The sequence below is a fragment of the Carex rostrata genome, chromosome 9 (genome assembly GCF_964058835.1).
Source record: "Carex rostrata chromosome 9, lpCarRost1.2, whole genome shotgun sequence".
Classification (NCBI taxonomy): Eukaryota; Viridiplantae; Streptophyta; class Magnoliopsida; order Poales; family Cyperaceae; genus Carex; species Carex rostrata.
In genome coordinates, this window is record NC_135926.1 from 9,195,623 (window position 1) to 9,220,121 (window position 24,499).

At 33.3% G+C, this 24,499-nt stretch overlaps 2 protein-coding genes across 4 annotated transcripts; both read right to left on the reverse strand.

Annotated features, from left to right (window-relative positions):
- Window positions 1-347: 347 nt before the first annotated feature.
- Window positions 348-6,423, reverse strand: LOC144560023 (uncharacterized). 3 transcript variants are annotated; one of them, XM_078309183.1, is made up of 10 exons: window positions 6,261-6,423; window positions 3,774-4,083; window positions 3,485-3,689; window positions 2,744-2,834; window positions 2,523-2,665; window positions 2,078-2,321; window positions 1,841-1,945; window positions 1,363-1,545; window positions 1,047-1,254; window positions 348-965 (listed from the first exon to the last, which is right to left on the reverse strand). In XM_078309183.1, the coding sequence occupies exons 2-10, from the start codon at window positions 4,000-4,002 to the stop codon at window positions 484-486; spliced, it is 1,890 nt and encodes a 629-aa protein (XP_078165309.1). In that variant the 5' UTR covers window positions 4,003-4,083; window positions 6,261-6,423; the 3' UTR covers window positions 348-483. The 3 variants fall into 3 exon arrangements, with proteins under 3 accessions (XP_078165309.1, XP_078165310.1, XP_078165312.1); XM_078309184.1 differs by lacking the exon at window positions 6,261-6,423 and adding an exon at window positions 4,282-4,389; XM_078309186.1 differs by lacking the exon at window positions 6,261-6,423 and adding an exon at window positions 4,160-4,248.
- A 15,602-nt stretch (window positions 6,424-22,025) lies between these two features.
- Window positions 22,026-22,868, reverse strand: LOC144560027 (uncharacterized). The gene is made up of 2 exons (XM_078309191.1): window positions 22,631-22,868; window positions 22,026-22,205 (listed from the first exon to the last, which is right to left on the reverse strand). The coding sequence occupies exons 1-2, from the start codon at window positions 22,829-22,831 to the stop codon at window positions 22,089-22,091; spliced, it is 318 nt and encodes a 105-aa protein (XP_078165317.1). The 5' UTR covers window positions 22,832-22,868; the 3' UTR covers window positions 22,026-22,088.
- Window positions 22,869-24,499: the final 1,631 nt, after the last annotated feature.

The window sequence follows — 24,499 nt, forward strand, 5'->3', positions numbered from 1 at the left end:
CAGAAATTCATAGTTTAGTTTAGCATACTTATCGTAAAAGACCATATAGCATTAGAAATAAGAATAGAAGTACAGAAGCCCATATAAATTGTTAAAAAAAAAAACCCATGTAGCAATAGTGCGTCGCACATAGCGGTAATAGCGGTCGTAGCTGAGTTAGCGCACTTTTATCTCATAACTTAGTGTTTATGGTCCGAAAAAGTTATATCGCCGCTATAACTAGCTATTTAGAACACTAATTCTAATAATAGTGCATAGAGTAGTGAAAAAATAAATTGAGAATTTATATTGAGAGTTACAACATAAATGACATTCACACATTTATAATATATTCATAACACAATTGATTTATTCATGGCTGATACAATGATGCTTGGTGAAGTCCAATTCACTCAATAACCTACTTGCCTCACATGGCGAACATGGAGCTACAATAAATTATTAACTCTCTAAATTCAGAAAAAAAAAAAATGTTCTCTAGATTTAATAGGATGGTTGCGTCTCAAGTCCAAAGCCAAAGGGGAAGAGAGGGTCATAGTGCGGGTCGCCAAGATTCATGGGCACCTGATGGATAGACTTGAACCATGTCCTTGAAAGCTTGCCGGTGAACGAATAATCCCCAAAGAGCACATCGGCCACTCCCTTTCCTTCTGTGCCAGGTAGCCATGCAGCAACGAATGCATCAATTTTGTTGATGTATGGTTCAATAACAAGGGGACGACCAGAGATGAGCACCACAATGCACTTTACTTTGCTGCAAACCGTCTCAATCACGCTAGGACCGGGAGCAGGAATGGTGAGGTTGAGATTGTCACCTTGCGTCTCAGCATATGGTGGTTCTCCAACCACCACAATGGCATAAGAGAAACCTCCTTTCTGGACAAAGTCAGAACTCGGCTCCTCTGAGTAAACCACCTGTGCACTTCCATCTACTGTAGATTTTATTCCCTCGAGTATGGTCGTTCCTGTAAATAATTGCAAATGTTTGATAAAGTACTCAAAGAGATGTGACTGATTGTGTAAAAGAATGTGCTTGTGAAAATTACCAACAGTTACGTTGTCGTTCCCTCCTTGCCCTTGCCATGTGATAGTCCAGCCACCGCACTGGTAACCCAAATTGTCAGCATGGCTTCCAGCAACCAGGATCTTGCCGCATTTTTTAGGGAGCGGCAATACTGGTTTCTCTTTGTATTTACCATTCTTTAGCAGCACAAGTGATTTTCTTACAGCCTCCCTAGCTAAATCACGATGCTCCTATCCAAAATTTCCAATTTATTTGGTTAATTGTCATCCAAATGTATCATACTAGACTAGAAATTATTTTATGAATTGATAACGTAAAAAGTGTATGGTAAGAGAGACCTGCTTGCCAAGCTCGCCAGCTAAGCTAGGATCTGGAAAGGGGTTCTCAAAGAGGCCCATCGTGAATTTGACCCGAAGTATTCTGCTCACAGCATCGTCAATTCGGCTCATTGGAATGGTATTATCATGGACCAGGCTAGTCAAATTTCCAATGAGGTCCGTGTAGTTGTACGGAATCATTATCTATAGTATGCAGAGATAAACTATCAGAAGAATATATAATAAGATGATTGTCTATTTCCTATTCTTGTGTGAATGTGTTGATATACAGATGTTGTAAAAAAATTGAACGGTAGTGACATGTCTATTTCCGCTTTCATTTTTCTGTTTTTACCGTTTAAGACCCCAAACTAAGAAAATTTCAGTAAAAGTGCATGTGGATTCATCCCCTACCTTTTTCCAGAAAAGGATCTGATATAAATAGAAAAGGTAAACAAACTGAAGAACTACCATTGGTATATGACTCTTAGATACTAACCATGTCAATGCCAGCAAGCACTCCTAGCTTTACAGACAAGTGGTAATTTGAACCCGGAGGGCTGGTGATTCTGTCGAGCCCTTGCCAATCTGATATGACAAAACCCTGTTACAGAAGCATTCAGGTAAATTAAAAGAAACACTAAAATAGAAAATTTTATACAAATTAATGATTTGTATGGACAGTAAGCTGATTGATCAATTAACTGATTAATATACTTAGAGGTAAGGAAGAAACCTTGAACTTCAGCTTGTTTTTGAGGTAATCAGTAACTAAGAAATGATTGGCATGCATTTTGACACCATTCCAGCTTGAATAAGAGATCATGACAGTTGATACACTCTCGATGATGGCATTATAGTATGGAGGCATGTGGATCCTGAGCAGTCCGCGGAAATCTATGATTGTGTTGTTCTCGTTAATGCCCATGTATGTACCACCATCTCCCACATAGTGCTTTGCACATGCTGCTACATTTCTCCTGTTTATTTATTAAGTAATGGATTGATTTATATTATGTACAGCTATCTAATATATGTTATGTACCCATACGTAGCAACAAAAAAATGCAATTAAAAGTTTACTTCTTTCAAATTATAATGTATGTACTTGCAATGAAATTTCATATAAAAGAAAATGAAAGCTGTTGGGTTAATTGAAGTATGAGTAACTCGGTACATACGTTCCCACAACGAAGGGTTTTCCTTTAGAACTAGGTGGGGCCTCGCCTTGAAATCCAGGGATAATTTTTGTCATCATTTGGACCACCTTTGGATCTTCACTGAAGCTCTCGTAGCACCTTCCCCATCTAGGATCTCTACACACCTAATTAAACATCAAGGCCCACAATTATTTAAAGCGCTTATGCTTTAAGCTAAAGTGCAACAAAAACAACATTCATACCGCAATACATGGAGCAAAGATGTAGGGAATGCCTGTAGCTCTAACTTCAAGGGCAACTGCAGCACCAATTTTCCTAGCTAGTTCTGGGTCCCTGCATATATGCATGTCTTCAGTTATATAATTAAGTTGAATGTGCTAATCAGTAATTCTGTCTTTTCTTTTCTTTCGCATAGTTTCCAATTAATCGGTTAGCAAGCCTTAACAGGTTTCGCCTTTATACAATGTGAAGTCCCGTATTGACAGCACTTAGACTCAAATTTATTGTTCACACCTAACTGAGGAACTGCCCAAAATACCCTATTTTAATGGGTGATGGACCATTTCTGATTTAATTATATATCAGATCTGATATCAGAAAGCTGATTTGTTTTCATTCTTAATTGTTGGATTTTATTTGCTTATTGGGTATCCATTAAGTATGTAAAGTAGGAGAGGATGCAATCGGTGGTGTTTCTATTTTACTGATATTATTTTTCTTTAATTGTTTTAAAATAAATATTCTCTTAGATTGGTCCCACTTTGGTTGTTGAAACATCACACAAAATTGTCATATAGATGACTTGCCACGTTTTAAATGGAGACTACAGTGCTTCTGGATAAGCCATACATTTATTTTTAATCCACCATAATGAATAAGAAATAAGCAACATTACATTCACCTCAAAACTAATAATTTCTCGCAACTTTTAATTTTGAAAAGCAAAAAAATATCAGCAAAAAATAAAAAAATACTGAATCTACCTTGTGGCACCGAGGCCGATGTTGTGTGGGAAGATAGTGGCTTTATAGACATTGTTATGGCCATGGACAGCATCAATGCCATAAATCATTGGAATTCCAAGACGGGTCGCGAGCGCCGCCTTTTGCATTTCTGTCACCATGCTCACCCATTGCTGCACAGTTGCCTTAGGTGCCGGTACGCTCCCTCCCCCACTCAGCACACTCCCTAAATCACATATTAACAACTAATTGATCATAAATCCAGACACATTGTCAATAAAATCAACTAATTTGGTGAACAAGTTCATACCTATGAAGTAATTTGTAATGACATCAGGAGTAGCAACAGATCTTTCAATTTGGGACATCTGTCCTATCTTTTCGGCAAGGGTCATACGGCTTAGTAGATCTTTTATTCGAACATTTAGAGGTTGTTTTGGGTCTTTGTACTTGGGATATCCACTGCCTTGTACTCCCACTGAGCTCAGCATTAAGCAGCAGTACACCAGGAAATGAACACATCTCCAAATGTGACTCATTGCAACTAATTAACTTGGTTCTCCTTTTTCAATGAAAATAACTTGATTTTCTTCAGAAGGGCTAAATGCTCATGTCTTATCCTGGGAAGAAAAGAGATTAATATTGTAAGCCATTCTTCAAATTTGAGAAGAAAAGAATCTTTTATTTTTCTATTACCAAAGATTAGTGAAGTATAACTACTATGCAATATTTTCCACAGTAATAGCAAGGGGAAGATTCATTTAAGAAAAAGCACGAAACAAAAAAAAAGGCTTGAAATCAAATCGACAATGACTCACAGCAAGAATGACTAGATTTACCAGTGAAGAATTCTAGCTAATGAAGGGATTCCTGTGGCACAAAAAAAGAAGGATTTAGAGGGGAAGCAGTGGAGCACTATTGGAAAATGAAGAGAACATGTACGATCTTTCTTCACTATCCAGTGCTAGTAGCTAGTACCTGTACCGGTGGGGACCACAGCACAGAGCAGTAGCACGCTCGTTTCACTGATTGGAACAATACACATCTTTTTCGGGGTTTTTTCGATTGGGACTTGGGACTAGTTTTTCATAAGACCCAAAGAAAGCCGACATTTTTATTTATATCCAATATTTAATATATTTTATCACAAATAATTAACTTTTTTTAAAAAAAAATTAAATACCCAAACCGCAGAAATTCCTGCGGTTTGGGATTTAATTTTTTTTTTGAAATTTTTATTCCAAACCACAAGAAATTCTTGCGATTTCGGATTATTTTTTTTTTGCACTATAGAAGCTCCGTTGCACTATATGTCTATATCTCTTTGAATTTAAAAAAAAAAATAATAATTATCGTGTAAATGACATAACAATCATAGATAATTTTAATAATCTTTGAATAATAAATGAAACCATAATCCATTAAAAAAATAAGCAAATGCACACAATAAATAGTAAATGCATTTTAAATTATATAGTAAATGCATTTTAAATTAATTATATGGGTAATTCTTGAATAATCTCTTAGGTTTTTGAAAAAACTAATACCAATCGTTGTATGTCTACCGTTGATAGAAAACTTAAACTGGATTTTTGAGGCACTAAACGATGTTTTTTTTGAAATTTTGATTTTGTCGACGCCCGAGGAAACTTTCCAAGGTAAAATTCGGATCCATCTTGTCCCCTCCTTTCTGAATTGGGGTCATACGCGCAAATTTAACTTTCCTAACCAAAGTTATGGATGTTTAAAGTTAAAAAAAAAATGATGCTTCTGTGCAAAAACACCTATAACACACTGATGTTTTATGCTCAGCTTAACGACAGCAGAAGTGCATCGATGACGCACCTATGCTCTCTAAATGACCATAACTTTATAATTGCCAAAACATCGATGACGCACCCATACAGTTTGGTCATAACCGGTATTAGTTTTTTCTGAAAGCTTAAGAGATTATTCAAGAATTACCCATATAATTATTTTAAAATGCATTTACTATTTATTGTGTATGTTTGCTTATTTTTTAATGAATTACTGTTTTAATTTATTATTCAAAGATCCTTAAAATTATCTATGATTGTTTAATATATGTCTTTTACACGATAATCATTTTTTTTAAATTCAAAGAGATATAATGCAACGGAGTTTTTATAGTGCCACCAAAAAAAATCTCAAACTGCAGGAATTTCTTGCTGTTTCAAATAAAAATTAAAAAAATAAAGTCCCAAACCGCAGAAATTTCTTGCGGCTTGGGTATTTAAAAAAAGAGCTTGAAAAATTAATTATTTATGATAAAATATATTAAATAATAGATATAAATAAAAGTGTCGGCAAAGAAAGAAACAAATAAAAGTATAAAAGAAACAATGATATAAAGGAAACACACAAAAAGAGAAAAAAAAACATAATTAATCATTATTGGCAGTTCGAAAAGTAAAGCCGGATTAATCTAGAGAAAAGACAAAGTTAATGGTTTTTAGAAAAGATATTAAAATACTTGTTGTAATAAATTAAAAACAATTAATATTCAATTAAAGAATGTGGTCCTCGTTGCTACGCCCCATGGAGAAAAAACATGGGTCCAATTTCAAGACAAAACGGACCAACATTCCATAATTTCATTTAGTTTATTTAATTATCTCTAAACAAAACGGACCAACATTGGTCCGTAGGCTTCCGATAATTTCATTTAATATGAATTTTGAAAGAGTTGGGAAACGCACCGAAAGATACTACATTGGTAGGAAACTATGAATTGTGCAGTATGAAGGAGAAGCAGAGTTACAAATATATTTCTTACCTAAAATGGAGTAGAAGGCACTAGTATTAGTATGAAAGGGGAGCCAATAATTAAAGAGGTAGGAAGATGAGTAGCGTGGAGTGTTTTAGATTTATAAATTATAATATAAGAGAAAGATGAAACAATGCAACGGCCAACGGGATTAAGGGCGCACCACCTCTCTTTCTTAGTCAGCATTTTGACGGATTATTAGACTGGTTGTTGTTTTTTTTTTTGAGGAAATATTAGACTGGTTGTTGTGGGCTGTGGGCACGACAAACAGCCATGCACTCTTTCTTTCGGGATTGGGTATCTCCGGTGCTACGGATCAATCATAGCTGTTCAATTTTCATCAAGATTAGCGTACATAACTTCAAATTCAGCAGATCAAAAGTGCACGAATATTGATGCGTATTGAACGGCTCGTACAAATATCTAACCGAATTTGATCTACATGTCCGTTGGACCGCCTCTCACGTCTTTCTATTATATTATAAAATATTATCCTATTGTTACTTTTCTTGTTCTCTTTTGCCACTATTGAGATCGGATTGGCTGGAAACGGATTGGTTCTCATCCGGAAGCATTTATTGCTTTTGATTTTCTTTTTTACACGTTTTGGAACAAGCGGGTTTTTTTTTATTTTGTAATTGTTTTATAATTTTTATTTTCTTTTTGAGAAAGTGACCGCTCAGCAGACTCAACTGTCGCCTGTCGGGGCTAAAATATCCCACAAAATGTGAAAGTTAAAAACTTTATGCGCTCCCATGTAGAGGTAAATTTAAGAAAGAAAGAAAAAGCTCCAGCTTTTTAAGTTCTTTAAAATGTGGAATGCGTTACATGTGAGGGATCGAATACAACTGGCATCGAATAATATCTCGGTCTGTTTGATATTCAATCAACGAGTTTGTTTGTGCTGAGACCAAGAATGACTGATGGTTCAGGACATCTTTATGTACTGAATTAGCAGCTCAATATCATTATGTATCAGTTTTTTCTTACTCGTGTAAGGTCTAGTTATAGTATTTTATATTTATGTACTGATATAGCTAGACAGGTTGATATATTGGTACGGGCTGATAGGACGTATTGGTCTGCACTGATACGCAATTTGAGCACGTATTAGTTTCTCTGTTTTTTGTTGATACATGATGCTTCTAGTACAACAGTTTGTTTGTAATATAAATTATGCCCCCCCCCCCCCCCCCCCCCCCCCCCCAAAAAAAAAATGGCATACAATTGTGATGTAAAACTTGTTTATCTTATTATCGATATTTAAATTAACAAATATAAATCATTGTATATATTGTAAACCAATTCAATTATATGTGCATATTAGTAGTTAAAATTTGATATATTGATTTTATTAGTTCTTGATGTATATGAGAACAGAATTAAAATGATGTATTTTATTTGTATGCTAGCGCGATATATACAAAATATTTAATCAGTTAGTTTTGTTGTATAATAGTTTTAAAAGAATAGTTATTTAAAATTAAATTTTTATTGATAATTATATGGGATCAATGATCATGGACATTATATTTCAAAATATGTTTTAAAAAAAAATCTAAACTTTGCATTAAAAGAATAGTTATTTAAAATTAAATTTTTATTGATAATTATATGGGACCCATGATCATGGCCAGAACGAAGGCTCCCCAACTCAGAGAGGTGGAGGAATGATGCCCGCCCTCGTCCGGGAGGCCTTTTAAATTCCTCATTATCATTATATTTCAAAATTAGTGATGTGTTTCTAAAAGAAGAATCTAAACTTTGCAGTTTGCACTCATAAATAGTAATCACCAAGAAAAAAAAATTGAGATAGAAAGATGGAGGTCAGACCTACTAACTTCTATTTAATTATCTATAAAAAATCACTATTCAAATTTCAAACCGACAACCTCTGCAGAAAGTATTGTCATTTACTGCTATAGAAAAATTTAAAAATTTAAGTGTGCATGCAATGTGCAGTGCTCCCTCAAATATACCTTTTTAAAAGTTAGCTACTAGGAGTGTCGATCGAAGTTTTCATCTGTACTATCCCACATCCTATGAGATAATTACTAGATAAAAAATTATACATGTTAATTTTTATTCATCTATTTTATAATATATTATTATGACAAGGCTGATTTTAAAAAAATGTTTATATATATTTTATTTAATTAATAATTTCTGATGATGTTGATTTGTACATGTGTTCAAATATTTAATATGTTTATTTGTTTACTATATTTAGGGATGAAATTATATAAATCATTTATTTATTCAGTAATTATTTGTATTTGTTTGTTACTCATTAACATTTGAACAAGGCTAATACTTATTTTATTTTTTATATTCATCACCTATTTATATTTTTACGTCCATTTTTGTAAATTTGACAAAAAAAAACTGCATTTGTAAATTAGATAATTATCTGCTGCGAAGGTTTTCAAAATTTTGTTTCTTTTTTTTTGACAATTCTAAAGTTTGAATTGCGACATGTGAGAAAAGAAGAAAAACTTTTAGTCTAAGCTTTTACTTCTGAAACTTTTGACATTGATGTCACAATTTATTTTCTGGATAAAATGGAAGAAAAGTCACTTTGAATATTTGTATTAGATAACAATGAAAAATCTAACTAGAATAGACCGGAGCAAAATACTAACAAAATAGGGAGATATTATTATTTTTTATATCTGAGTTTTATACATAGAATGACTTTTTACTTACGATAGTGGAATTCAAATTCGCGACTCATTAATTACGATAGTGGAATTCAAATTCGTTGTTTTTTCCAAAAAAAAAAACACCTTTCTTCATTATCTCTTTATCTCTTTCCTTCTCTCTTCTCTGCTCTCTTTCTATCTCATTCTCTCAATTTACACTTTCTCTCTCTAAAAGCAGAGTGTTGTTTTTCTTTAAAAAAAACAGCAAATTTGAATCCACAATGGTGAAGTCGTAAATTATGCACGAATAAATAGGGATGATGTTAACTCTTGAATTCTAACTAAATCCAAAGTTTGGACAAATTGCATGCGTTGAAATTTTATCTATCCAATTATTCTTAGTGTTAGCTCCACTGTTAGTTGCCTTATATTTTAACCAGGATGAGTATTTTAATTTTTTTGTAATTGATTCAAAATTGAAATTAAATTTTATTGAGACGATTTATTAAATAGTTTCTAAAGTTTTCAATAATTCATTCAATTTATTATTATATCAATATCAAAAAATCATTCAATTGAAATGTTTTACTAATATCACTAATCAAGTGTTGCAATTTTTCCTAAAAAAAAAAATACAAGCAAAATACATAAAAAAAAAATTTGAGAAAAGAAGAACACGAATCTAAGTTTGTTGGAGCAGAAAGGACTTGGCTACGGTGCTATGGGTAGCTAAGAGGCCTCCCGTGCTACAGCTCAATATTCGACTTTTCAAAATTCTAACGGTCGATCCGAACCGTTCATCTTGTTCTCCATATTAATATGTGCTTGGAGACCAAATTTTACATTTTTTGGAAATTTTTTACTATTTTTTTAGATTTATTGAAAATCGCTGTTTTTCAGACAAATCTGGACCATAAAAAACAGTGATATTCAATAAATCTAAAAAAATAGTAAAAAATTTCCAAAAAATGTAAAATTTGGTCTCCAAACACATATTAATATGGAGAACAAGATGAACGGTTCGGATCGACCGTTAGGATTTTGAAAAGTCGAATATTGAGCCGTAGCATGGGAGGCCTCTTAGCTACCCATAGCATATTAGCCAAATCCGAGCAGAAATAATTTTTTGTATCACCTTAACGGTTATTGCCGACAGATGTGTCTCTTTAAATCACACCGATTAAACTCATTTCATTTTTTTTTTCCTTTTCTTTTTGTTAGGCTCAGTGACGGATTCATGATTTTTGTGAGGAAGGCAAAAGAAAAAATAGTGAATCAGATTTAAATAGCTAATTAGATTTAAACTCATTAGCTAATTAGATCTTAGATAAAAAATTATTTTAATTTATAATTTTCACTGCTCTAATTTCTAATCCTAATCATCAATAAGAATTCAAAAAAATTATTATAATTTTAACCATAAATTTAACTCTAACTACAAATCAGAATTTCATAAGAGACATAAAATTTTAGAGAAAAACAAAGTTAGTTCAGATCTATAAATCTTTGTAAAAGTTCAAAATACAGAAGAGACAGTTACCCCGTAGTCCATACTGAGTCCGCCCTGCATAAGTTAGAAGTCATTTCTCACCTCTTCTGATTCTAGACACAAGTTGGCGACAAATTAATTTTTTAGATTATGTGTTTAATTTTCTTGTTTAAAAAGGATGTACGGTTCTAACCACAAAAAAAAGGGAGAGGGGGGCGTCCGACGCCCATCGGACCATTTTGTGTTCGATGGGTTCTTTTCACCGTCGGATCTGTTTTAAGATTCGCACCCGTAATTTCGTGTCTGCTTTAAAATTCGTACACACGAATTCTAAAGCAGATCTGACGGTGAGAGAACCCATCGAACACAAAAGTGGTCCGATGGGCGTCGGACGCCCTCCTCTCCCCAAAAAAAAGGATGTGCAGTCGTGCAAAGTTTATTTTCTTGAAAATGTGGCTTACATGGGGGAGTTCGGATCTCCTTAAGTAAGTCAATTTTTTAGTTTAGATCCGGACCGTCAGTTTAAAAGAACTTGTGCGTTTTATCTTGAATCGGATTGGTCTTAATTCAAATTAAACAGTCCTAATTTAAACTAAAAAGTTGAATTACTTTAGGGATCCGAACAACTAAGCCAGCAAAAGGTAGCTGTTCTTTACAACGGTAATATAAGGGAATTTAAATGTGCTTTTAGATTGTCTATGGGATAGGAATAGAAGTTCTTCTAATTCGCATTTCAGAATAGATGATCAATTGTAATTGAGGAAAAAAATTGTGCTTTTAGTATTCCAATCCGACTTGTTTATATCATATAGGACAAATTTTTTTTTTTTTTTTTTGGGAAAAACCGGGCAGATGCTGCCAGCGAATGTATTAGCATATAGGACAATCTCAACCACCAAATGTCCAAATCAAATATACATGGAAACAACTAGTTAATTGAATAGATACCCTTTTGGGGATTGGATTTTGTCCAAAGGGCTTTGGACAAAGCCTCATCCAAAGTCAAATTTAAACGTTTAATTTGCATTGAGATTCGTGCAAACATATTTTAGTCTAAATGGATGTATTAATTTTGATACAGATCGGACGGTTTAGATCCAGCTTTGAATGAAACTTTGTCCAAAATCTTTTGGACAAAAACTCCACCCTAGATTTTTAGCATTACCGACACTTAAAATCATTGTGAATCACTTGAATAATCATTACTCAACTGTGTTTCAATAGAAGATCTTTATTCTTGGCGTGGCTGCCATAATTAGAGAGATTCGCTCTTTTCGCCTAGGAAGAAAAAGAAAAAGAAAAATAAATCTTAACTGTCGACGCTTCTTTTTTCTTCATTCACTTCTCTTCATTTCATTCTTCTTACTTCTTTTATTAGTTTTTTTCTTCGGTATAGCGATATTTTTTCGTCTTTCTTGTCTCTATCTCCTCAGGCGAAGAAGATAATGAGAGAGAGAGAGAGAGGAGAGAGAGCACATTTGAGAGTGTGGTATTGTTGAAACTCGAAGTGTAGAGTTTTTATCTCCATCTTGATCGGAGCGCGGCAGTGAGCAATCCGGTTGTCGGAACGTGACGGCTATCGGACAAAAGTGAATCCAGTTGTAAATAGAGATGGAGAAAAAGATAATAAAATGTTTTTAGAGTAGATAAGTATAATTAGTTGGTTAAAGTAGTTTAAAAAAAATGTGTTTCAATGTATTATTTTAAAAATATATTATATTGACAAATATATTTGATAATCACATTAACTGGCAAAATGAATCTTTAAATGAAAATGTTTAAATTTAAGATACATACATTTAGATAAATAAAGTGTTGTAAGAAAACGGTTAAAATCGGTTGTTTAGTCGGTGGCCGTGATTAAATCATCACGAACAGAAGGTGCAGAAGATTATTTGAGAATAAAAATGTCAAATCAGAGATAGCAACTTGCCACCTCACCCTAAAAAAAAGAAAATATCAAATCGGTTAATTTGTCCTATTAAGCGTCATATTTGTTTTCTAAAGTTAATTGTTAATTAAATCTAATAATTATTAAATAAAGTAGTTCGGATGTAAGTTAATCTGGTTTCTATTAATGAAACGGATTTTATAGTCTTTTATCAAAATAAAGTAAAAAATCAAAATAGTAATAAATAAATAAAATAGTTCAGTATCGTACCTCACATATACAATCAGAATTTAAAAACTTTATATAATTTGATGTATTAAGAATTATTAAATTTGATTGCTGAAAAAACTCAAATTGTTTGATGAACTGTAATGCAATCGATATATAAGTTTTTAAAAGAAGAAAATTTGCTCGCCTAACGAACAGCTTGCGCCTTGCGCCACTCGGATCTGCACCGGATCGAGTCATCGAGATATGCAAACTAAATGCCAGTCCTTGCTAATTTGATATATAAGTTTTTAAAAGAAGAAAATTTGCTCGCCTAACGAACAGCTTGCGCCACTCGGATCTGCACCGGATCGAGTCATCGAGATACGCAAACTAAATGCCAGTCCTTGCTAATTTAATATTAATTCTTCAATTATTTATGTGCCGGCTCTTAATCATACTCACCCCCACCGATTGCGTATCCTCTAAGATATCCCAATTTTTTTGTGTGACCGACATGTATTCAGAAATAGCGCAGGGCCAAGTTTTATTTGCGCTTTGATTTTTTTTTTTTTTTTAAATTATTGAAATTGCTTGGGAGTGACCACAGTAACAATATACTCGATATATTTACGAATAATTTGCATTTTGTTCTTTTTTTGACATTTCTAAACTGAACTCCGAATAGAACGCGAATCACAAATTATTCGCAAGAAAAACGCAATTGTTTTTTAATTCTTTTTTGAGGTTGTTTTTGAGGTTTTTTTATTTGCTTTGTTGTTGTACCAAATCATGTTCGAATTAAACTCTAATCACGAATTTTTGACCTCCGCCAAACTGAACCCGAATTATTCGTTTATCACTATAGCAGTGACTACTTTTGAGTTTTGTGTAGAACATATTTGAACGGTTGAGATTTCACAAAAAAAAAAACTCAAGTTTGATTATATTTTATGATTGTGATTGGATTTCATTTCTAGCCTACTCCAATTTATTTGAGACTTAAGACTTAATTGTTGTTGTTGTTCTAAAGTTTAATCATATCAATGAAGAAAAAAATAATTGAAAAAAGTAATATATACAAAAGGTTTGCAAGTTTGAACTCAATCAATTTTCTACCTCTATATGAATCATATCAATGACCCCACTAATAAAGATATCTATGACTAGTAGACCTCCATCATTTAGAAAAAGAAAAAAGTAATATATATAAAAGGTTTGCAAGTTTGAAATCAATCAATTTTCTATCTCTATATGAATCATATCAATGACCCCACTAATATAGATATCTATGACTAGACCAGTAGACCTCTATCATTTAGAAAAAGAAAAAAAATAATAAAAACTCAAAGTTTGAACTCAATCAATACTTGCACTAAATACGAATCGCCCCTCCCTTCAATATATATGGTATAAACTAGAGGATTAACAATACCCTTAACGGGTATACCCTACCCTACCCGCCCGTGCCCGCCGCCCGGGGTACCCGTACCCGAGCCCGGGTATGGGTCGGGTACGCGGGTACGCGGGTAAGGGCAAAAACCGGACCGGACTCACATTTTTGGACCCATACCCGACCTTACCCTACCCGACTAAACCCGTACCCGACTATACCCGTACCCGAGTACCCGTATCCGTATACCCGAGTACCCGTACCCGTATACCCGACCACTGTTCATTGCCCCTTCAAAATTCAAATTTGTGTTTCCCCCCCCCCCGGTGCCATCCAGACCCGACCCACCCGGACAGGACCGGACCGGACCTAGACCCGCTAGGCGAACCCAATTGCTGAGGCGGACCCGCTAGGAGGACCTTCAGCGCTAAAACAAATTTGCTTGAGCTGGGATTCGAACCCCTGTCCTCTAGGATCAAGGCTTAGCATCAAACCACTACACCACTTTAACTTTTGTTACCATTCTTTTATTTTATATATATAATATATATCAATATATCATCTCTTATCTCTTCACTACATCACTTTAACTTTTGTTTCCATTCTTTTATTTTATATATATAATATATCAACATATCATCTCTTATCTCTTCAATATTATAATTAATATTTTTATCTTAGAAGTTAATATATCTTAATTATCCGACCATTATTCGTTTTATATCCGTATTTGAATCCGTATCCGTGGACTATCCGTATCCGTGGACTATCCGTTCCGTTTATTAGATATTTAGATTTGTTAGATTTATTGAAAATGTTAGATTTATTTAGTTTATGTTAGATTTGTTAGATGTAAAGTAATTAAATTTGTTTTGATGCTAGATTTTATTTTTGAAAATGTTAGATTTTTTTTTGAAAATGTTAGATTTATTTTGAATAGGTTAGATTTAATTTCTGTTTTTTAATTTCTGTTTTTTTGTTTCTGTTTTTTAATTTCTGTTTTTTAATTTCTGTTTTTTTGTTTCTGTTTTTTTATTTCTGTTTTTTAGATTTATTTTTGTAAATGTTAGATTTATTTTGAATAGGTTAGATTTATTTTTGAAAATGTTAGATTTATTTTGAATAGGTTAGATTTAATTTTTGTTTTTTAGATTTATTTTGAATAGGTTATATTTATTTTCTGTTTTTTAATTTCTGTTTTTTAATTTCTGTTTTTTTGTTTCTGTTTTTTAATTTCTGTTATTTTATTTCTGTTTTTTATTTCTGTTTTTTAATTTCTGTTTTGTAGATTTATTTTTGTAAATGTTAGATTTATTTTGAATAGGTTAGATTTATTTTTGAAAATGTTAGATTTATTTTGAATATGTTAGATTTATTTTTGTAAAGAGAACAGAGCGTTTTAAGCTTTATGCAATTTACTACTCATATGGAAGCTCTTGTAATTAAATAGGATGAGCGCTGCTTGCAGTTAAAACCACTCTGTAAATAAAATTCAGCTCAATTATAACTCTGTGGGGTGGGGCCGTGGGGGATGAGAGGGAATTGAAATTAATTTTCTTAATGCATACAAAATTACTTTATTATTGTTTAATTTAGATATTTAGAAATGAAAATTCTGCCGTAGTTACTATTCATAAGTGATTAAATTTTAGTTTTTTATTTGTTTAGTTTGAACTTCTACATGTGATAGGTATTTTATTCTTGCAATTCATATTTAAATGGGATTGAAATTATATATAGTATATAGTTTAGAAAATTAATTTAGACAAAAAATTGCAAATGAAATTTGCACGAAAATTAATGGAAAAAACATGTTTATGAATTGCTAAATAGTTTGAACCAAAAAATTATACAACATAACATTCTTGTTGCATCAAGAACTCATATCTATCATTGTTGAACATAGCACGTGAACTCTTGCCGCATGAGTTAATGAAGACCTACAAGTATACGTCATCTAATGATTGATCGGAACCGTTAAAATCGAAGAGTATCACATTAATATCATTACAGTGAAATTTGTTGAAATTTGATGTTCATCTACCTATCCATCAAGCTTACGGAATATACACACATCATAGGGTCACAAACAGATCGCGTTGGATCAAAACCTCGACACAAAGAAAGTTTATTTTTTTTTTTGCTAATACAGTTCAATATTTTCCCATGATCATTTAAAAAGTAATTTGGAAGTAATTCACTGCAGATCGATCGTCGATCGCTCATATAAAAATGAACGGTTTGTAATTGTTGACTCAATTTTAAGAAGAAAATAAAGATGAAATTATATAAAATTGATAATTACAAGTATTATTTGATCACATGGTACGTAAAAAAGTAGAAAATATTTTTTTCGAAATTTATTCGTATTATTTACTATACAAAATTCACCAATTTCATCATTTTTTGATATAAGTCGTCCGATGGGTGATTAAGAGTCAGGATTATCAATGGATGTGTCCATTACAGAGGCTACTAGCAGGAGGTCCATTTCACTGAGGTGATATAAAATTTATGTTTAGATCTGCACTAGATGCAATCATCTGACTCCTTTAATAATCGTGCTATCCCTGATCATTTGCCCCGATCTAAACATAAATATCATGTTACCTCAGGGGATATGAATTCATGGATAGGTGTATTGTAAATGAGATACAGAAAAAAAAAAAAAAAAACCCAACAAAAAAACCAGCTAAAAAAAAACAGCAACAAAAAAACCAAAAAAACAGCAACAAAAAAAAAAAAAAAAAAAATACCCGTACCCGCCCTACCCGTACCCGTACCCGCCTTACCCGTCAAGGGTACACGGGTAAGGGTATAGGACGGGTAGGGTATGGGTTTTGAAAATTATACCCGCCATACCCGTACCCGAATACCCTTGTACCCGAGTATACCCGTACCCGAGACGTACCCGTACCCGAGACGGGTATACCCGGGGTACCCGTACCCGCCCGAGTTGCAAACCACTAGTATAAACTACTACTGTATGAATCATATCAATGACCTCACTAATATAGATATCCATGACTGATCAGTAGACCTCCATTTAGAAAAAAAAAAATCTACGCTATCTTTACGAAGATGGCATGACTAAGTTTCTAACCAGTGTTGTAAAAAACGTCAATTTAGACTGATTAGTTGTTGGCGGTAATCAAATTATTACGGATTTTTTTGATTAATCGACCGATTAGTTTCAATTATGACCGATTATTCTCAATTATTTCTGATTAATCACTTGGTAGTACCATGTCTGTCCGGTAACCTTATACCGTTATTTACAACACTGATTCTAACGGCAAACGGTTTTGATAGTTGTAAAATTATTGATAATTTTTTCTATTACATATCTACGTAAAATATGTAAAATTAGAGTTTTTTTAAGTTCATCAAATTTTAGTGAGTGTAACTTCAAAATATACCGAGTTAGTTTCAAACAATAAATCCAAACCGTTAAAACTGATGTATTTCACAAGTGATGTTTTAACATGCAAAATTCATAAATTTGCAAAATAATTACATATATAAAGTCAAGTCGTAAAAAAAAGGTTTGCAAGTTTATTTTAATAGATTTATTTTTCATTATTTTTCTATCGCTTCACTTTATACTAAACTGATTCAAAAATCTATAAATTTACATATAAAAGCATCATCAATGAAGTATATTAGTTTCAATAATTTTAATTTATCATTTAAAGTTAATTCGATAGATTTTGAAGTTAAGTTCATAAACTAAACCTTATAAGCTTAAGCGCATCCTAGTTCTACTCATAATACTAATAACAACAATGATAACAACAAATAACAATAACAACATATTTTAGATTTTATGAAAATATCCAAGTAGAACTAAAGTGTTATTAAGTTTATCAATTTATTTTTAGATGCATTTGAATAGACAGAGAATAGAGAATAGAGAATAGAGCTATTTTCAGAATAGCTTTACTATTTTAAGAGCAGAGCCATCCAAACACGAAATTGAAATTAAAAATAATTACTTAGTAGCTTCTACTGAGATTTTCAAAAAAGAAAAGAAAAAGAATTTAAAAATAATGCAGGAACAGAGCTAATCCGCTATTCCATATAAATATTGGGCTACCGAGAACCGAACTCTCTGAGTTAACGATATTAATAAAAAATTCGGATTGTTCAATATTTTATTCTCTCTCCCAAGCAAAAACAGTTTTCTCTCAGCAACGACAGAATAGCGAAGGAACAAACTCGTCGCCACCTCTTTACAGATCTCTGCCTTTTGTGAGTGGAGATTGTCGGAATCAATTGCAAGACTATCTTCTCGGTGTAACAAGGAGTAGATAGAGATCCGTTTTGCTGATTTTGTTAAGGTGGTCGAGGGCAAAGGGGGAAAGGGTTACGAAGGTGCTGAGAGGAGAGAGAGGGATATGGCGGAAGAAGAGGTGGAGAGGCGGAGAAACTTTTAGAACGCAGAGGAAGGAGTTGAAAGTTAAAATTGTGGAGGTTGCGAAGAGAGGCTGATAGAAATTGTTAGGACGCAGAGGAAGGAGTTGAAAGCCAAAATTGTGGAGCTCGCGAAACTGGAGTCAGAAAGGAAGAGAGCACTTGATGGGAGGTCCAGTGCAAGGTATGCTACAGTGAGTTCTCTTTGTTGATTTTAATGTAGACAGTAATATAAATGCATTGGAAGGTTGGTAGAATAAAATACAAGAGTACAACACTGATAAAAAAAGTAAGAACATAATACATTGCCAGCTAGAACTTAATATTTGCAATTTGAAAAAATATTCAGCACGTATGCTCGCAGAGGGACATTAATGTCATAATATGTATGTTTCTCCCTCAAGACTGTACCATGAACCCAGCAATACAAAGAAAATCTAGCTGATTGAATAAATCTGTTTCGTACCGGTAAGTTTTTATTAATTTGTTGTTTTCTCCCCTTTTAGATATTGCTAGGGTTTTCTGATTTTATAACAAAATAAAGTTGTTTTCTAGTTTTTAAATTGTGCGATTTTAATTTGATTCTCAACAGCTATTTTGCTTGATTCCTGTAAATTTGCTACTTATCCTTTTTAATTTGATTCTCAGCAGCCACTGTTCGGTACCAGTACCTTTCCCATTTGTTCAGTACCAGTACCTTTCTCATATGTGCATGTCAATTTAATCTACCTTAATCTTCGTGTTTTTTAATTTTTATAAATAGGCACTCAGAAACATATAGCAAACATAAAAGCATAAGCACCAATATATAGTTAGTTTAAATTCTGATATTACAGAACCGAAGCAAAGCAGCTCAAGCTATCCCAAAGTTCTCTTCTACGGAAAAAAAAAAAAAAAAAAAAATCGAAACAGTAGATGTTTTGCGACACTGTTACCGGTACCAGCCTGGCCATATTTGATGAAATTCCAGTAGCACCTAAGATTGCTCTTCGTCTATCGGTACATGAAATTCCTTTGTTCTCCATTATTTGATGAAAATTTTCTATATTTTGTAATTAAAATCATAAGTTGCCTTGTGAGCTTGTAGTTTCTTTTAGTTTATTTATTATTATTTTTTTCTTTCTTTTTTCCCTTATTTTTGTCAAGGTTTCTTGGATTATGTTTATTTCTTTGAGGTTTCCTGGGTTGGCACTACACTGAGACATGGCATACACCATTAAATTCACCTAAACTGGCACATATTGTTGGTGCTGTTATCGATTCAGTTGGGTATATGGGGTTTTCCATCATATTTTTCTTAGTCTGAAATGCTTTGCCATGCCAGGAATATCTGATTCATTGCTACTGTGTTGGTTATTACTTGTAGTGTACTCTTTTATTTTTTGAACCAATTATGCTAATTAAATGATATGAATTTAGAGATTGTCAATTTATGCTACTGTAATTTATACTACTGTAAAATATTAATGTACGTACATCTAGAAATGTGACAAATTTATGTATTTGTGATTTGTGTAGTTTATTTTGAAATTTGTTATTAAATAGTAAAAAAATTATTAATGAGTATGGCTAATATAACATCAGTGTCATTTCAGTCTATATAACATCAACTCCAAAACCTACCAAATCGAGTTCAAATAGTGAATCCAAACCGTTCAAACCGATCTACTTCATTAGTTGTGCGTTTACATGTAAAGTTTATAAGTTTTTGAGTTTATTTGGTATCAAATCAAGCGGTCAAATGTATGAGTTTTTAAGTTAATTTTAATACATTCATTTTTCAATTTTTTTTGCCACTTGATTTGATACTAAAATAACTCAAAAATATAAAAAGTTTGCATGTAAACGCATCACTAATAAAGTAAATTAGTTTGAACGGTTTGGATTTACCATTTGAACTCGATTTGATAGGTTTTGGAGTTGGTGTTATATAGACTGAAATGACACTGATGTTATATTAGCCATACTCTTTTATAATATGTTAAAAGCAATTGAAGTATTATTGAAAAATGAGGAGGGATTCGATTACACCCTTTTTTGGTGACATCGGATTACACCCTATATTTATAAAGTCCAAACAGTCGATCCAAACTGTTCAACTTGTTGGATATGTTAAAATGTGCTTGCAGATCAAATTTTACATTTTTTCTGAATTTTTTTACTATTTATTAAGATGGGTACAAAAATTCAACGGTCTGAATATAGCGATTTTGTTAAATACTTAATAAATAGTAAACAAATTTCAAAAAAATGTAAAATTTGATCTGCAAGCACATTTTAACATATCCAACAAGTTGAACGGTTTGGATCGACTGTTTGGACTTTGTAAAGCATTCATCTCGGTTTGGATCGTCTCATTGGCAATCTTCTCCTACCCTTGATGGATGATACTTAGCACGGTTTGATCTCCATTTCTTTTCTTTTGCAAAGCATTCATCTCAGCTACTGTCAATGCGCTATCATTTTCGGGCTCTTCAATCCCGTTTTCGACAATGCTCCACAAGCCATGAGTGCCAATAATGACCTTCATTCGCAATGACTATTGATCATAGTTGGTTTTGGTTAGAATTGGGTATTTGAAGGATGCATTTGGATTTCTATTGGCCATTTTCAACAAGGCTCTGATACCAATTTGTTAGTATTTGATATATATTTCGGTGGAGGGAAGAGAGACAATATTCTGAAATTTCTCTATTCAATCTATAATTTCTCTATTTCTCTCTTACACTTTCTTACAACAAAATACAACTCTATTTATAGACTCTTAAGACTCTTGAAATTCGTATACAGTAAAAATAGAATTCTAAACAGCAGCAGTTAATTCTGACCCTTGGTAACTAAAACTGCCATAACTTATTGTAGGGAACTCCAAACGAATTGAAACTTGAACCATCAGAAACTAGACTCCAAGACACGTCAAATAGACTCCTCATTTGTCTAGAATGATCTAGAATTGCTCTTTCAAATTCGCTCATTAATCAGCCTCAAAATCTATCCCTGTGCAGCCACGAATTTAGTGGCTAATTAAGTTTATTCATCAACACTATCCAAATGTATTTCCAACATAATAGACTAGAAATTCTTTTATGAATTGATAATGTAAAAAGTGTGTGGTAAGAAAAACCTGCTTGCCAAGTTCGCCGGCTAAGCTAGGATCTGGAAAGGGGTTCTCAAAGAGGCCCATCATCGAATTCAAAAAAAAAAAAAAAAAAAAACAAAGAGGCCCATCATGAATTGGACCCGAAGTATTCTACTCACCGCATCGTCAATTCGGCTAATTGGAATAATATGAACATGGACCAGGCTAGTCAAATTTCCAATGAAGTCCGTGTAATTGTAGGGAATCATTACCTATAGTATGCACAAACAAACTATCAGAAGAATATATAATAAGATGGCGGTCCATTAGTACGATATAAGTTTCACTTTTTTGTGTGAATGTATTGAAATACGTGATATTATAAAACATTTCTAATGTTCATTTATTCCTTTGTGACAAGAATACTGATGGGGAAAGCTTCCTAACAATTATAAAGAGTTTATCTTAATTCATGTTCAAACTAGCTAGCAAGAGGGGAATGGGGGGTGGCTTCTATTTAAAGTTCTCTCTCTGCTAAAGATTGTTAACAGTACTTGTTTTCTTTTGTCTTCTTTGACTGTTTAGACCTCTAACTCTGTATGAATGTTTTTGTGGTTATATTTAGTAGTAGTACATGGAGATTTATCCCCTACTTTTTTCCAAAGAAGGATCTTATCCAAATAGAGAAAAAAAAAAATGAAGAACTACCATTGGGAAAAGACTCTAGATACTAACCATGTCAATGCCAGGAAGCACTCCAAGCTTTACAGACAAGCGTTTATCTGAATTGCGAGGGTTGGTGAGTTTCTCAAGACCTTCCCAATCTGATATGATGAAACCCTGTAACAGAAGCATTCAGGTAAATTAAAAGAAAAGTTACAATAGAAAACTTTATGCATATTTAATGATTTGTATGAACAGTAAACTGATTGATCAATTAACTGATTAATATCCTTAGAGGTAAGGAAGAAACCTTGAACTTCAGCTTGTTTTTGAGGTAATCAGTAACTAAGAAATGATTGGCATGCATTTTGACACCATTCCAGCTTGAATAAGAGATCATGACAGTTGATACACTCTCGATGATGGCATTATAGTATGGAGGCATGTGGATCCTGAGCAGTCCGCGGAAATCTATGATTGTATTGTTCTCGTTAATGCCCATGTATGTACCACCATCTCCCACATAGTGCTTTGCACAAGCTGCTACATTTCTCCTGTTTATTTATCAAGTTATTTATTTATCAAATATGCTTTGCACAAACCTTGAACTTGAGCCTGTTATTCTTGAGGAAATCAGCAACTAAGAAATGATTTGCATGCAATTTGACACCATTCCAGCTTGAAAAAGAGACCACATGCATGATGGTGGATACACCCTCGATGATGGCATTATAGTATGGAGGCATATGGATGCTGAGCAGTCCATGGAAATCTATGATTGTGTCGTTTTCGTTGATGCCCATGTTTGTACCACCATCTCCCACAAAGTGCTTTGCGCATGCCGCTTATACATTTCTCCTGTTTATTTATTAAATAATGGATTAATTTATTGTTATGTATATATACCCCCATATGCTTATGGAAGTAGAGTAGCTAACTACTTATATATATATATATATATATATATATATATATATATATATAGGACTTGGCTACGGTGCTATGGGTTGCATAGAGACCTCCCGTGCTATGGCTCAATATTTGAGTTTTCAAAATTCTAACGGTCGATCCGAACCGTTCATCTTGTTCTCCATATTAATATGTGTTTGGAGACCAAATTTTACATTTTTTGGAAATTTTTTACTATTTTTTTAGATTTATTGAAAATCGTTGTTTTTCAGACAAATCTGGATCATAAAAAACAGCGATATTCAATAAAAATCGTTGTTTTTCAGACAAATCGTTGTTTTTACTATTTTTTTAGATTTATTGAAAAATCGACCGATTCTGAGTCAACTCGGCCGAGTCAATTCGGAATCAGACGAGACTCGGTCGATTTTCTGATTTTCTGGCCGAATCAGGCAGAGTTTCACCGAGTTGAGCCGATTCAAAGAAAAAATTTTCGATTCTCACTAACCACAAGCGCAGGAGAAGAAATCTCAATCGGCACAGTCCCATTCGATTTGAGTGAAAGGCAGAGGAAAAGAAATGCGAAAGGGGAATAAATGAGTGGGCAGGAAGGAGAAGAGAAGGTCGGCCCAGGGGTTTGAATTTGAGGAAAATTACAATCCGGTCCTTCTTAATTTTACTATTTTTCAAATTTACGTATTTTTTTTTTAGTGAAAGGCCCTTAGGCATGTTCAGATAGAGTTAAGTATCGTTATTGATAGGCCCATGTAAACAAGAGCCTTAGAAGAATGGATTTGGGTCATGAATAACCTGGTCCCGAACCCTTTAGAGGCCTGGTCGGGACTAAGAATAAGACCCTCGTCCCCAATAAAGCCAGTATGGCATGATTAAGATCTTTGACCTGCTCAAAGTGATCTCGGATAAGCGATGCGGGCCTAAAATTAAGCCTGCCAGGGAAGCCCGTCTCAGCACAGCCAGCCCGTAACATCCACACGAGCGTCGTGTAGGGCAGTTATGCGGGGCTAACCCGCCCTCATGCGGACTCTGACAATCCTGACAACGCAGAATGATTGTCAATAGACCGCCTATATAAGTCCCAGATCCCGAGGCGTTAGGGGACTTTTGGACAATAGAAGATACCAAGAGGTTAGAGTACGAGTACCTCCACAATTATCCTAAGTCACTTCAGCGAGACTTGAACCGGACTTCCTAGGCCGGGACGGATCGAGCTCCCGAAACCACCAAAACCTTATGGTCTCGTCCTCCGGGACTTGATTCTAAAAATTTAATTGTTAGGAAAATATAAAATAGAAACTAAAATTTATTTTTCTCTTGTAAATATTTGTTATGTTTTTATTATTTTATCTATTTTATTTCAAAATTAGATTTTTTTGAAGTAATTAAATACAAATTTGATTCTTATGACATAAATGTCTTTATTATTTGGCTCAGTACAATAATTATCCAGCCAGATCATCATAGTTTTTGACAGTAAAAATATATTTTGCTTATATTAATACTGTATTAATGAATTATTTTGAGTGTAATGTTTTGTCTTAACA